This window comes from Aulonocara stuartgranti (assembly GCF_965226115.1).
Source record: "Aulonocara stuartgranti genome assembly, chromosome: 3".
Taxonomy (NCBI): Eukaryota; Metazoa; Chordata; class Actinopteri; order Cichliformes; family Cichlidae; genus Aulonocara; species Aulonocara stuartgranti.
In genome coordinates, this window is record NC_138941.1 from 56,020,445 (window position 1) to 56,036,653 (window position 16,209).

The 16,209-nt window shown below is 42.2% G+C and overlaps 1 protein-coding gene across 1 annotated transcript in view; it reads left to right on the forward strand.

Moving 5' to 3' along the window:
• Window positions 1-2,370: 2,370 nt before the first annotated feature.
• Window positions 2,371-16,209, forward strand: part of tec (tec protein tyrosine kinase) — a 36,301-nt gene continuing 22,462 nt past the window's right edge. Inside the window, exons 1-4 of the mRNA XM_082522160.1 lie at window positions 2,371-4,567; window positions 7,386-7,589; window positions 10,527-10,631; window positions 15,864-15,945. Coding sequence (XP_082378286.1) covers window positions 7,452-7,589; window positions 10,527-10,631; window positions 15,864-15,945 — 325 coding nt within the window. The 5' untranslated portion in view covers window positions 2,371-4,567; window positions 7,386-7,451. The remainder of the gene's footprint in view (window positions 4,568-7,385; window positions 7,590-10,526; window positions 10,632-15,863; window positions 15,946-16,209) is intronic.

A 16,209-nucleotide genomic window follows, 5' to 3' on the forward strand; every position in this document is an offset into this window, starting at 1 on the left:
TTTTTCAGCAAATCTGTGGTAGCGATCACTGTCCAGCTTTATCCAAGATTTAACAACTGGACAAATGGCCTCGTGTTCATCTTTGGAATATTTTGGGTATAAAGAGAAATTCATGGTCGACATCATGCCTGCAACCTGTCCATCCCTGTAAAACAAAGCCCAAATAGTCATTCTTCCACCATCATTTGATATGCTGTGTTTGGTTTTCTCCAACACACTGCTGTGCATTACAGCCAAACTTTTTAATAAGAAGCTTTCTCCCGGTAACCTTTCCTATCAGTGTACTTGGACTGTAGAGTCTTCAGTATATATATCTTACAATCAGAGATGGGCTTACTGTAATCCGATTACTTTTTTCAAGTAACGAGTAAAGTAAGGGATTACTATTGCAAAAACGGTAATTAGATTACCGTTACTTTCCCGTAGGAACGCTGCATTACTAAAACCGCGAATTTTTTTGCGAGAATGTCTCATGACAGTGACGTAAGCGAGTGCGACGTTCGTGACAACAGCTGTGTGCAGATCAACAATGGATAATATATCGAGTGCGGGAGAGAGTATGAGCGTGCAGCGTTTAAAGCGTGGAAGCACTGACCTTACTTTGAGTTTGAGTCCATAAAAAGTGACAAAAACATTAGTGTCCGTTGTGCGTGGGAAGAAAACTTCTTTTTACAGTGAAAACTCCCTAAACTTCCAAGCAAGCACCGAGTGCGCTACCACGTAATGGGAAATTCACAGTAATTAGTTACTGATTACTTGACCAACACTGCTTACAATAACATCACCTTCAGTGCATCCTGTGTTGGACATGTGCCATTTTAGCTCTTTATGAGACTCTTGTGGTCACAGCAAACGCTGGTTTCCTGAGATGACCATATTAGGGAAATCACCTCCCTCTGATCTCAGACAGAGCAAAAAGCAGAAAAGAAACTATGTTTAATGGCATTTTACAGCATTTGGCATCATTTGGCAGCATTTGTTTAATATGAGCATCCGCAGTATGTGTAATAACAGAAAATGAGCAAAAGCGGAGAAAGTCAACTTGGCAATTTTCCAAAATATTTGCCCTTATAAATGCTTCCACCTTCAAAGGTGGTCTAACTTTTGAAAATGTCTTTTCAAAAGTGAGTTTTAGAAAATATATTCACAGAGAGCTGTTGTCACTCTTTACAGGATCCAAAGACTTTCCAAAACCAACCCTCCAACACAGCAGCACAAGCAGCATTAAATATTTTCCACTCAGCTATCAGTCGTGTGGTGTGACACCTCTCCCACAGTTTGAAAGGAAGTCACAGCCCACTCTAACTGATAACAGCAAAACATGTAAGGGTTATCCTTTTAATCACCTGAGCTTACATGGCACTGTGCAGATTTCTCTTTTCCTTTTAAACAAACAACCTTTATTTGTCACATACACAATCATACAGACTACAACATGTAGTGAAATGCTTGGTGTCCGAGCTGCAGACAGGCTGCAGACGTAGCCGTGCCATGGAGACGTTTCCTCTCCACCACAAGACATTTGTCATGTGTGGTCTTCCTCCTTGTCAAAAATGTTCAGTTTGAAGAAAGACCATATTTTAAAAAGAACAAAAAATTAAAAATACACAAGAATATCTAGTAAAATAATCCAGATTTTGTTTATCCATCTGTCCATCCCAAACTCCTCCAAGCTCTGCCTTTGAGACACTGTAGGTGACTTATATTCCTATTTTAAATTGACCTAGAGGACATTTCTGGGGCATTTGCTGAAACTGAAGGTCTTTTGGAAAACCTAACTTTGTTTTGCTGATTATGAGCAACACTTTTCACTTTTAACAGTTTTCCCAAATATGACTCCGATCTCTGGTACAATATGTTGACAGAGATTCAAATCTAAACAAGAAACAAAAAAGAACATTATGCGTCTGATGTTTGATTATCAATCATCAGGTGTTGAGTGGCACAACAACACTGAAAAGACCTGTGATCCATAGCAATCCTTTCTCTGTTCTCAGTCATTTGCTGCTGCTTCTACTTTTTTTTAGTAAAGATAACAATGGCTCAAAGTGCCTGCCATGAAGAGTATACCCACAGGAAGTGTTGTGCCTCCACAGTCTAATAAAAGAAATGAAACCAGCAGCATGAAAAAAGTAAAAGCGTGAAATGTGTTAGAAAGTTTAAGTCAACAATGAAATAAAGTAAGACAGGTCATTAGTCTGAAAAAACTCAAGGCTCAATCCTGCACTCCTGCCAGCTGTTCATGAGCGAACTCGATTAAAGCTTAAAGTACTTATGAGAACCTGAGCCTTAAAAATTATGCATTAATCTTAAACACAGGCTTAAAAACTCTGCGATAGGCCCTGGGAAGATGATTTATGCGTGTGTGTGTGTCCTTATCACCGTGTTGGATGCAACACATAAGTATAAATCCCTTGTGAAGTTTGGCTAATTTACCTAGTGTATATCAAGCCAAATGTTATAGTTTAATATAAGATATCTATCCACTCTAGTCAGTTCATCATTTCCTCTATATACACACACACACCTACGCATATCTATTTTTGTGTTTTTATTTTGGACTTTACTGGGGTAGTTCAAAATCATTGTTATTTATCGTATACTCGACCTTGGTGCAGCCTGTCAAATTCACCCACATCTGCATCAAACATCTGTTTCAGTTCCTCTTTCCTTAAGATAATATCTTCATGATTGGCTGCCCTTTACAAACAGAAGGTTTGATAAGCAGGTGGGTGGAGCTCCTCTTACAGAGTTATCATGTTTCTCAAGAAGCACAAACCAATCAGCCAAGGAGCAGCCGTTGGCTTGCGATGTAAACTACATAAGAGGCTGATGCCATTGCTAGCATTCGTGACTGAGCATGGGTTTAATTGCATTGTGGTTGTGTCCTAGTGTTTCATGTGGTGCCAGTGACAATAGAAACAAGTACAATTATGAGACTTTTTCTCTTTATTCACTGCTCTGCTTATCTGACAGCTGTGCGTCCTTATATTAAAGCTATGGCTGGCGATGTGTCACCATAGACGGTACTGATTGATGGTGCTGAGCAGGCTAGTTGCCGAGTGCAGCGTGAAATTTCCATGGAGATGCATCGCAGGTTAAGCTGCAGGTTTTGTCACAGCATTTCAAAAGGGGTGTGTGTTTAGGTATAGGGTTTGTGGAAGGTTTAACACAGAAGAATAAACCCCCTGTAAGTTTGTGCCCATCAAAGAGAAAGAGGTCAGCAATGTGTGAGAACATTTGACCGGTCAAATAAGTCTGACAACACACTAGGAAATATTTAATAGTTGATGGTGCTCGTTAATCTGAAAACTCCTCTCTGCCCACTGCTTTTATGGAAAGTTGCACACAAATTTTAAAACGTGTAATGTCTGATAGGACAGCCAAGCTAACACTAAATGACTTTGAAGGTAGGAAGGGTCCAGTGAAAATCATTTTTCAAGGTGCATTTTCTTTACATTTCACCTGACACTCAAAATTCTAGTGTTATAGTAACGTTACTATAACACTAGAATTTTGATTAAAACATGATTTAAATGATTAAATCATGATATGCCATATACATTTTCCTTATGAGATGAATTGTCAGTGCAAACTCTCCACTCACACTCCACTGACTAAAACAGTCACTTTATCAGAAATGTTTTGGTAGCAGAGGAGCATGCTGGGAAATGTATCACTTATACTTCCGCACCTTGTTCCTTGTCAATATGTGCAAAATGTCTGCAACCCCACACACCTCAACTATGTTCCTCTTATGGAGAGGTTATCCGGTAGTGCTGCATTTTAATTGTGTTTAGCAAGCAAAGCAAAAATGTGCCTGTCAAAAGAGGAAGGAAAGAAGAGAGCAGGGTGAGGACAGCACCAGGACGTGAGATCTGAGCAGTGCTAGGCCTGAACGATGAAGCTCAGACGGCTGCATAGCAATGAACCATTGTTACCACTTACATGTTAAACACGTGCTCTCAAACTGCAACATGAGTGTGTGCATGTAGCAGCTGCTCCAGTGGAAACGATCACTGAGTAAGGAATTTTCTAAATGAGAGTACTTGTTGTATGCTGACTCATCATGTCAGTTTGTGTTTTATTATGACTATATGCTGCTAGTTTTTGATTTATAGAGTGTGTGTGTGTGTGTGTGTGTGTGTGTGTGTGTGTGTGTGTGTGTGTGTGTGAGAAAGATACGTTCAGGTGTAACAGGGCTCATCACAGATGGAAGTGAGAAAACAAACCCTGAGTAACCCAACAGGAATGGGACCCGTGATGGAAGAAAATCCCGGCATCTCATTTGCTTCTTCTGCATTAAACACGAGGTAACAGCACGTACATGCGTGAAAGCTGGAGACGGGGACGGTCACCCACTGGTGACGCAGCCACCCCAGAGGTCTAAATCAGTCGTAGCTCACTCAGCGATCACCGTGCAGCAGCGCAATACGAGGAAGTGCGCGTGCCCGTGAGCCGGTGCGTTTCTCTTCATTTCCTGAATCCCGCTCCCGAGATTCGCAACGACATGGGAGGCCCACGGACTCCAACCAAGTGAGGAGAAACTGGGAAATGAGGCGCGGAGGTAAGGGATCCTTTTTTCCACAGACACCCAGCGAAGTTCCTGTAAACTTTTTGCCTTTTGTGTTCTGCTGTCCGCAAACGAAACCGCGGACCTGCGAGTTTAGAAGTGCCGCTGCTAAACTCTGTGAGTTTAAAAACGCTGTGAGTTTAAAACAGAGGATACGATGCAAAAACGCTCAATAACGTTGAAACTTTCATTTTGTGGGGGTGATGCTGCAGCGTATAAACAACACCAGTGGACCTGCTTTCAGCTGCTGCTTTGTAAAATATCCATATTAGTATTTAATCGGACAGTATAGATTAAAAAAAATATAGTATACATATAGTATGGTATATGTAGTAGGACCGTGTAGTATCACCTGAGAACAGGTGTACAACCCGCGATACGCTTCAAATCACCGGCGTGCGCTACCTTCCCTCTGCTGCATTTAAGTGCGGTTGGAAAAACTTAACGGACACTACTGTGAAGAATCTCGGCCTTGTTTCACATCCAAACTGTACCGAAGCAGTAAAGGGTTTATGCTTTATGGGCGAATGTACTGATTATATGTATTCTGTGGGGACTATTCATAGTCAAAGGATGCTTTACCGCTTGCTGAAATGAAAATAAAGAAGGTAGAAGGTGAAGACGGGGAACAACTTGACCTTTGACTAAGGAGCCACAGTGCACCTGTAACAAATGTGCTTCATTGTGCAATGCCAGTAAGACAGGTGTTGCCTTTGTCACCCTTCGGGCATGAAAACTGTTAACATGTTTATCCTATACATACAGTTATTTAAAGGAAACCGTTGACATGTCTCTGCAGACACATGCATGAAGGCAACCTGCCAGGATTTTGTATGTTTATATTTTGATAAGTTGGCACGGAGATCCAGACGACACTACTGTAACACTGTTGTATTGATGGCGTTATATCAAGTAATCTTATCAGATGTTATTCGCAGTGTTATTCTGCATGTGTTTAAGGTTTTAGATTAGCGTTATGCATTTTGATGCATTAAACAGTCACATGAGACCAAAATAAGTTGCCTCTTCTGCTCTGCCTCAACCCAGCTTTGTTTTTTTGACTCGTTTTTGGTTCGAGCAGCAGTAACACGTGTCTGACGCACATCGATTGCCACCAGGAAGTCACCAGCTGGTTTTTGGACTCTGGCAGTTTGAAGGGCTCTATGAATGCTTGCTCAGATGCATCACACAGACACATACCTGCTGGTTCATGCTAAGTGACAGACTCTGAAATCCTGAAGCATATTATTTGTCTGCTAATTCAATAAGGAGCCAATGTTGTGAACGCACTCAATGGGACGCTTGGCTAATGCAGCCTCACAAACAGGCCTCAGAAAAATTCAAACTGAATTTGAGAATCGTAAAATTAGGAGTCCGTGGGTATTTATGCACTTTTGGTGACAGTTTAAGGTGGCCCCTGTGGGAAATGTGTTGGCACTTGAGCATTGGCATGTATTTTTAACCTCAGATGTTGCTGCTTGGTCACGCCCAACCCCATCTGCCTCCTGATGTTGAACGCTCACATTACTTGTTTCACACAGCAGAAACAAAAGGCTTCTGTGTAGTGCAGCTAACCATTTGCCTTGCGTCTGATAGATTTGCACGGAATTACTTATTACTTACCAACCAAATTTGTAAATCACCTGATAAGTTCAAACTCAGAGAAGAGCTTTGGCGGACACAGATAAGAGCACATCCTGCATCAGCTCGAGACAAAACACCTCTTTTACTTTGACATTATTGATTGACTCAGTGTTTTACTGGATGATTAACCACCACAAAAGATGTACTGACTATCGGATGTGGTTTGTAAGCTTAATATGCTACTCACCTACCCATAAATGCTAGTGACTATGGTCATTTCTAGTCGATGAATTACATGCCCACATGTTTTTATTAATCACACTCAGTAGTTTGTGCTGATTGAACTTGGGACATTGAATCAATCACAGCAAATGAACTGATAATCAGCAAGAGAGCTATGTGATCACTGCATAATGAGCTGACAGTGAATGAATAGCTTGTGAAGCCACTGAGTGCAAAGGTCATTAGAGTTCATTACTTTGTTAAAGCGACATATGTGGTGTTTTTATGGTGTTACACGGAGCAGCTTCAACTTAGAAAAAGAAGAAACCAAACTGAAATCATGTTATTCACTCTTAAAAGTAAAAAGAGATCTGTGAGCCCTTCTTAAATCTTATCCTGGATGAATCACATCTTTCTAGAAGAAAATAAACAACAAAGGCTGAGGTGTAATGAGTTGACACAAGTGAAACTAAACTGTGTTATTATAAAGATAACTGAGCGTTGCCGGTGAAATAAAGGAAATCAGTGTGCGTCGCATGTAAACAGAGACGCTGCTTATGAGCCTTGTGGCTCTAAAGACAAAAAAAAGCAGAATCAGACAGACAGAAATAAGTCATAATGAAAGCTCGGTATAGATGGCTGCACTTCCTCAGAGTACGGGTGGATGTAATGACCAAAAATAAATTCCTGCTAAATAAGGCTTCCACAGAAAGTGCAATAAAACCCCTCAGAGCTGCTCGCTGTGTCCAGCTTCCCAAAAAGCTCCGTACCACCAGAAATGTAGGAGACAGCATTTATTAAAGATAAAGTTCTACTGTGGTAGAAGAACAATGTGGTCACAGACAAAGGAGGACTTCCTGTTTGTGGCCATATTGATGATACAGACCTGGTTCTAATTTGTTTCATCTCAGGAAATGTATTAACTTTTTTGGAACAACAAATCTAAAGGTGTGTTTATCTGGAAGGAGGAATGAGTTATATCTGAGAATTTGGTCATCTCTCTTAGATCAGTTCCATACCTTTGCGGTCTGACGTCTTCCACCAATGGGCTGAGGCCGTCGGCGGGGCCAGGATGAGTGCGGACCTGCTGATGGAGGAGCTGCTAATCAAGCGTTCGCAGCAGAAGAAGAGGACGTCGCCGCTGAACTACAAGGAGAGGCTGTTCGTCCTCACCAAGAGCCGGCTGACATATTACGATGGAAGAGCTGAGGTCGCTTTCAGTTTCTGTTCATTTGTTGTATTTTTACATTTTATACAGGAGGAACAATGCGGTTTTTGTCCTGGTCGCGGAACACTGGACCAGCTCTTTATCCTCTCCAGGATACTTGAGGGTGCATGGGAGTTTGCCCAACCAGTCTACATGTGTTTTGTGGACTTGGAGAAGGCATTCGACCGTGTCCCTCGGGGTGTCCTGTGGGAGGTGTTGCGGGAATATGGGGTGTCTGGCCCATTGCTACGGGCCATTCGATCCCTATACAACAGTTGCAAGAGCTTGGTTCGCATTGCCGGCAATAAGTCGGACTCGTTCCCGGTGGGTGATGGGCTCCGCCAGGGCTGCCCTTTGTCTCCGGTTCTGTTCATAATTTTTATGGACAGGATTTCTAGGCGCAGCCAAGTGGCGGAGGGCTTTCACTTTGGTGGCCTCAGAATCTCATCTCTGATTTTTGCAGATGATGTGGTTCTGTTGGCTTCATCGGGTGAGGGCCTCCAGCTCGCACTGGAACGGTTCGCAGCCGAGTGTGAAGCAGCGGGAATGAGGATCAGCACCTCCAAATCTGAGGCCATGGTTCTCAGCCGGAAAAGGGTGGAGTGCCCACTCCGGGTCGGGGATGAGTTCCTGCCCCAAGTGGAGGAGTTCAAGTATCTCGGGGTCTTGTTCGCGAGTGATGGGAGAAGGGAGCCGGAGATCGACAGACGGATTGGGGCTGCAGCTGCAGTAATGCGGACGCTGCACCGGTCCGTCGTGGTGAAGAGGGAGCTGAGTGTAAAAGCGAAGCTCTCAATTTACCGGTCGATCTACGTCCCTACCCTCACCTATGGCCACGAGCTGTGAGTAGTGACCGAAAGAACGAGATCGCGGATACAAGCGGCGGAAATGAGCTTCCTCCGAAGGGTGGCTGGCCTCTCCCTTAGAGATAGGGTGAGAAGTTCGGCCATCCGGGAGGGGCTCAGAGTAGAGCAGCTGCTGCTCCACATCGAAAGGAGCCAACTGAGGTGGTTCGGGCATCTGACAAGGATGCCCCCTGGGCGCCTCCTAGGTGAGGTGTTCCAGGCATGTCCCACCGGGAGGAGGCCCCGGGGCAGACCCAGGACATGCTGGAGAGATTATATCTCTCGGCTGGCCTGGGAACGCCTTGGTATTCCCCCGGATAAGCTGGAGGAGGTGGCTGGGGAGAGTGAGGTCTGGGCCTCTTTGCTTAGGCTGCTGCCCCCGCGACCCGGCCCCGGACAAAGCGGATGAAGATGGATGGATGGATGTTGTATTTTTATTTTTAGCTCCTTTAGTACTGATGAGATTATGTGATGGTGAAGCGTTCATCTTCCACTCCTACAGTACTGGTTAGACTTTAGTGAAACAACATTGATTTGTACATGATGTGACTGTAAGTCTCCCTGACATCTCAGTGGATTTTAGGGATTTTAGTTCTCAGACATTATAACAACCTGTGAATTGTGATGGATCATGAGGAAGACAAGCACTGACAATCTGATCATTTTTGCTTTTTCTTAAAGCCGACTTATTCTGCTCATGTCCAGCTCTGTAACTTTATTCTTGAACTTTATTGGAGTAATTTTGCATGATTAAAATACAAAAACAACTCTTATTTATTTTTTTACAGTCTCTCCTACAACCTGATTTAACCCCCTTCAGTTAAGGCCACCCTTACTTTAACAGAGCTTCTTCTGACTGGCTGCCTCTCATAGAAATAAACGATTGTGGGTTTTAATGACCATATTAGGGATATCCCCTCTCTATGACATCATACAGATCCAAAACCAAAATTGGGGGAAAAAAAGGACAGAAAAGGAGAGCTCGCAACAGTCAACAACGTGAGTTTTGGCTCACATACATGTAGTGACTTCATTTTGAAACTTTGGCCATGTTTTATAGGAACAAGACACAAATAACAGACAATAAGGAGAAGCACTGGTTCAGAGTTCATGCTTACCTGGTTCTATACTATAATCCTATAGCATAGTCTGGGAATTAGATGTTTGAACTTGCCAGTGAAACATGTTTAGCATCCAGTCAGCTTACTTGAAGATGAAAACTGGAAACAGCAAGCTGGGCTCCTGTTCAGCAGTTATTTTAGAGACATTATTAGAGAGAGAGACGCGGTTTTCAAAGAATGCTGAAGTGAAAGCTTTCAGAGAATTCAACAACAGCAGAGATGATGCAGAAGTCTAACTTCCAGGGAAGAAAAGCATCTTTTCTTATACCAAGTTTTTTTGGCATTTGGTCATTTTATACCAGTTTTTCATGCATGATACTTTGGATCAAAATATTGCCTTTTAAAAAATGACTTTTCTTCTCTTTTTGGTACATATTGTAATTTTGCTTTTGTGGTACCTTTTTTTTCTCCTGACTTTTAACCTTTGTAATGGTGATTTTTAACCTTTTGTTTAAGTAAATAGCAGCTACATGTGGGTGTTTCATCAAAAAACATTAAAGTCATTTGAGTCAGCAGTAGCTCTGTAATGTTACACTGAGCCAGAATAGTCATTTATCTCTTTTTATATTAAGTTAAGCTAATGGTTCTGGTTCATTTGTACTGCACAGGTGTGAAAGTGTCATCAATCTACATTGTTTTAATATGATTTATGCCCTTCAACTGTGAAACTGAAAATGTCTGTTTAAACATCTCGTTGGTTCAGGTAGCAACACCCTGTTTTAAGCTGAGTGTTCACTTTCAGTTTTTCCAGGAATGCCCACACAGCTGCATACAGGGCTCTTATCCCAGTTTAAATCAAAAATTCTGCTGAAGGAAATGAGTTACATGTCAAATTAGTTCAACAATCATTTGAATACTGCTAATGTGCAAATATGCTATGTCAGCACAAAATGTCAAAGTGTCTAAGACTGCAAGTTGGATAATATTACAAAGACAGCAAACATTAAAAAATGACATGATGTTTGCATCAACAGAAGAAGTTCAAGAGGGGCTCCATCGAAGTGAGTCGCATCAGATGTGTGGAGATTGTCAAGAATGGAGGAGGGGTCATCCCCTGCCAGAACAAATACCCCTTTCAGGTACAAACACACTACCACACTCTCACCTGCAACCAGAGAGACCTCTTTCTTTATATGCATACTGTCGAGTTAATGAGTAGTAATGCAAATAAAGGGAGTGCAGAATTATTAGGCAAATGAGTATTTTGTCCACATCATCCTCTTCATGCATGTTGTCTTACTCCAAGCTGTATAGGCTCGAAAGCCTACTACCAATTAAGCATATTAGGTGATGTGCATCTCTGTAATGAGAAGGGGTGTGGTCTAATGACATCAACACCCTATATCAGGTGTGCATAATTATTAGGCAACGTCCTTTCCTTTGGCAAAATGGGTCAAAAGAAGGACTGGACAGGCTCAGAAAAGTCAAAAATAGTGAGATATCTTGCAGAGGGATGCAGCAGTCTCAAAATTGCAAAGCTTCTGAAGCGTGATCATCGAACAATCAAGCGTTTCATTCAAAATAGTCAACAGGGTCGCAAGAAGCGTGTGGAAAAACCAAGGCGCAAAATAACTGCCCATGAACTGAGAAAAGTCAAGCGTGCAGCTGCCAAGATGCCACTTGCCACCAGTTTGGCCATATCTCAGAGCTGCAACATCACTGGAGTGCCCAAAAGCACAAGGTGTGCAATACTCAGAGACATGGCCAAGGTAAGAAAGGCTGAAAGACGACCATCACTGAACAAGACACACAAGCTGAAACGTCAAGACTGGGCCAAGAAATATCTCAAGACTGGTTTTTCTAAGGTTTTATGGACTGATGAAATGAGAGTGAGTCTTGATGGGCCAGATGGATGGGCCCGTGGCTGGATTGGTAAAGGCAGAGAGCTCCAGTCCGACTCAGACACCAGCAAGGTGGAGGTGGAGTACTGGTTTGGGCTGGTATCATCAAAGATGAGCTTGTGGGGCCTTTTCGGGTTGAGGATGGAGTCAAGCTCAACTCCCAGTCCTACTGCCAGTTTCTGGAAGACACCTTCTTCAAGCAGTGGTACAGGAAGAAGTCTGCATCCTTCAAGAAAAACATGATTTTCATGCAGGACAATGCTCCATCACACGCGTCCAAGTACTCCACAGCGTGGCTGGCAAGAAAGGGTATAAAAGAAGAAAAACTAATGACATGGCCTCCTTGTTCACCTGATCTGAACCCCATTGAGAACCTGTGGTCCATCATCAAATGTGAGATTTACAAGGTGGGAAAACAGTACACCTCTCTGAACAGTGTCTGGGAGGCTGTGGTTGCTGCTGCACGCAATGTTGATGGTGAACAGGGCCCTGTTTCAGGAAGCCGGTTTAGTGGAAAAACTGAGTAAGTATACCCTGAGTTAACGAAAACTCCGGGTTTTCGGTTTCACAAAGCGAGTTCAGATGAAGCCTCAGTGAGTCACTATGACGACACACTCCGTGAAGCTAACCTGCCCCCTAGCAGGTTTACTACAACTAACCCTGACTGTCTCCGCCCCTTTGTCGGAAACCTGACAGTAGGAAGTGTCAGACATGGCGTGCCCCTTCCTTGAAGAGCCAGTAGATCGTGAAGCACAAATTCTCCGCAGAGCTCTCCGCTGGGAGAGAGTGATTAGAGCGCGTTTGGACATTTTATCATTTCCTGATGATTTTCTGTGCGAACGTTACCGTTTCTCAGCACAATCTATAAGTTATTTGGATAACATCCTCAGGCCATATATTACGCATGTGACACATCGCGGACATGCTCTCAGTTCATTACATATTATTTGTATTGCACTTCGGTTTTTTGCAAACGGGAGCTTTCTGTATAATATTGGTGATGCTGAGCACGTTTCCAAGGCTACCGTCTGTTGGGCAGTCAGGAATGTTACAGTTGCACTGAAACGTCTCCTGCACTCGTTTGTGGTGTTCCCCGGTCATAGACCCACAAGATTTATCAAAGAGGGATGCCACAAAATTGCAGGTATCAGGATGACCAAAACTTAATTCATGATGTGGTGATACTTGAACTACTACTTAAATTTTACATTTATTCTCACGGTTCCCAGGCGTGATTGGCTGTATATGTGAATGTGATATGGCACTCACATTCCAATCATTGCTCCTTCAGTAAATGAAGGAGACTATGTGAACAGGAAGTCTTTCCACAGCATTAATGTACAGGTACATAGTTCCCTGTAGCATTTCAAACTAACAAATTATTTCATTATAGTAATGGATGCTAATTTGTGTTCTCTGCACTGTGAAGATCATATGTGATGCTGCCAACATTATCACAAATGTGGAAGCCAAGTGGCCAGGCTCTGTCCATGACTCACAAATATTCCGTGAATGTACACTGAGCACAAAATTTGGACATGGTGAGTTGAGAATACTGTAAAATATATAAAGACCAATTGCTTCAGGGACATTTGAACTGAAGTGTATCCTTCTGTCTTAGGAGAGTTCACTGGCTACTTGCTTGGTGATAGGGGGTATCCATGTTTACCCTATTTGCTTACCCCTTACCCTGACCCTGAACCGGGCCCACAGCAGCGATATAATCTGGCTAATTGCAGGACAAGAGCCAGAATTGAAATGACTATCGGAATGCTTAAGGCCCGGTTCCAGTGCCTGCAAAGACTCAGGGTCACCCCAGAAAGGGCATGTGACATTATTGTGGCATGTGTGATTCTTCACAACATTGCCACAATTAGAGGAGAACACTGTCCTTCTGAACCAAACATCAGCAGTGATCCAAACCATGAACATCCTGACCCTCCCACGGACATACAAGATGGAAGCGCAGTCAGAGACACCATATGTCACAATCATTTCTTTTGACCCATCACCTCAACATGTTGAAAGAAGAATAAACAGATTTTTTGTTCAACTGGCTTTATTGGTCGCCTGTATTTCCTGTACACAAAGTATTAAAAGATGTAAACCTCATAAAGTGTCTCTGTTGCTTCCTCCTCTGTAACAGCTGTCAATGTTTCTTCATTATTTTCCTGTAGTAAAGAAATAGACAACATTGCTGTTCTACTGTAAACTCATATAATCTGTGGAGTATTACTCACAACTGCATGTTGGTCTGGCTCAACAGGAGGCTGCACCAGATGCAGTACACCATCACCATCAACTGATAGAATATGAGGTTTATACAGGTCACTTATAACTTACAAGGGACCAAATGGCAATTAACAAACATACCAATCACCTTACACTTCATTGTCATTATGCTCTCAAAGACAACCAAGGCTGAGGGAAGGCAAAATCAGTCGGAAAATAACTTCACTACAAAATAATTCATTATGGTAAAGAGTTTATCAAATGAATGAGTAGCACTGCAAAGGTGACTGTGAAGAAAGGATGTATGCACATCATGTATTATTTTGGATTTACCCCTTATGTAGGCACTTGTGTCTTGCGGGGTTATTGACTCAGAGGATGTCCCCGCAGAGATGCCTTCGGCCACAGGGCGCCCACTGTTTTGGCTGAGGGCAACTGCTCATCCTCTGTGAGTGGTGGTGGTGGAGGACCCCCACCTGTTTTTCGGGCCTCCGCTTTTTTTCTGTTGGCTATAACGGGTCACATTTGAGCATACAGAGTAAGCAAATATGTACTTGTAATGTGCTCAGATAATTTCAATAAGTGCTTACAGAAAGAAAATTAATGTAGCCTCTAACTGCAATTGATTTACATCGGACAAACAGACCAAGCACTATGGCTCATAATACAATTACACCTTACCTGTTTGGACTATATTTTTATATTTCATTTTTACTTGCTGCCAGGAACGTTTGGGGCCTGTTGGGTTGCACCTGCGCTCACATCACATCACAAAATAAAATGTATAAAATAACAAATAAAATAACATATAATAAAATAACGTGTTAAATGGGTGGAAATCCCTAGATCAATGTTTAAATTAACACTCACGCATTGACTCTGTCGGCTATGTTTTGCCATGCATGCTCCCTTTCTTTTGCAGCTGTGGCTGTGTTACTTTTTTCCGCGGAATTTGCATGTTATCGGCATATGCTGCCATCAGAATTTCGGCCTCAAGCGCTGTAAAATACATTGACCGCGCCTTCTTTCCCTCCGTCTCCATGGTGACTCGCTTAATCTGTGCTCCGCTTATCAGGGCTTTATGTATCCTCGTCCGCGCGCTTCACTTGGGGTTAAAGCAACTCCGCGTTGACTGAACTAATTGTTATCAGCCTTTCTGAAACCGAATATTCCGAGTTGGACAGTTCGGGGTTACTCAACCCTGCGTATCATTTTTCACTCTGAGTTTTCTAAACCGGCTTCCTGAAACAGGGCCCTGATCAAAACACTGACAGAATCCATGGATGGCAGGCTTTTGAGTGTCCTTGCAAAGAAAGGTGGCTATATTGGTCGCTGATTTGTTTTTGTTTTGTTTTTGAATGTCAGAAATGTATATTTGTGAATGTGGAGATGTTATATTGGTTTCGCTGGTAAAAATAAATAATTGAAATGGGTATATATTTGTTTTTTGTTAAGTTGCCTAATAATTATGCACAGTAATAGTCACCTGCACACACAGATATCCCCCTAAAATAGCTAAAACTAAAAACAAACTAAAAACTACTTCCAAAAACATTCAGCTTTGATATTAATGAGTTTTTTGGGTTCATTGAGAACATGGTTGTTGTTCAATAATAAAATTATTCCTCAAAAATACAACTTGCCTAATAATTCTGCACTCCCTGTAGACACAAATGCAGTACCATTCTTGAGTTGATCAATAGTGGGTCAACGTCCCTTTTATGGGACAACTCGGCCTTTCCACCATTTGGTTTGAGAACTGAAGAAGCTTCTCAGATGAGAGGTGAAATGTCTTCAAGAAACTTAAAGAAGTCCAGTCACTTTCTTGCTAAGCCCCTTATACAAATTAAAATATTACATCGTTTTGGACCTCTGACCTGTTCTTGAAGGCAGAATAAGCTCAAACTTGCTTAAATGCTTAAATTTTACTCTGTTTGTATCAGGAACATTTAGGAAATGACACTGGTATATCTGGTTTATGGGGATTTTAAATATCACATTATAGTTTACATCCAATTATTATGCCAAATTTAACCTGTAACCACACTTTTACATTTCACATCTGCCTTTTTTCAAGTTGAGTCTAAAGTGTATTATTCTTGTTGCATTATGAACCTCCTAAGTATGTTTAGGCTTTCAGACTGCTTCTTGTTTTGTTGTAAGATTAAACTATGCCTATGCAGCTTTGAAATCTACATAAAACTGTGTTAGCAGACAGATCTGTGTGTTTGTGTCCAGGTGGTGTACGATACCAACACCCTCTATGTATTTGCTCCAAGTCATGAAAGCAGAAGTCGATGGGTCCAGAGCCTCAAAGAAGGTCAGTCCCTGTTTTGTTCTGTGAAAAACTAGCAAATGCACATATATACAGGGGTAGGGTATGAAAGCTCACACTGGGAGTTTAGACATCTGAAGTACTGCAGAGATGTTTTTTCACACTTTGAACCACAAAGCACAAACTGGTTTTCACACATGCAAATACCTTCCAGCACCCCTGCACTGTTTCCATTGTTCTTGTTGTTCCTGTCATGAGAAATTTAGCATTTATTTTACTCAACAGAAGCGCTGTGTACTGCTTAGTAAT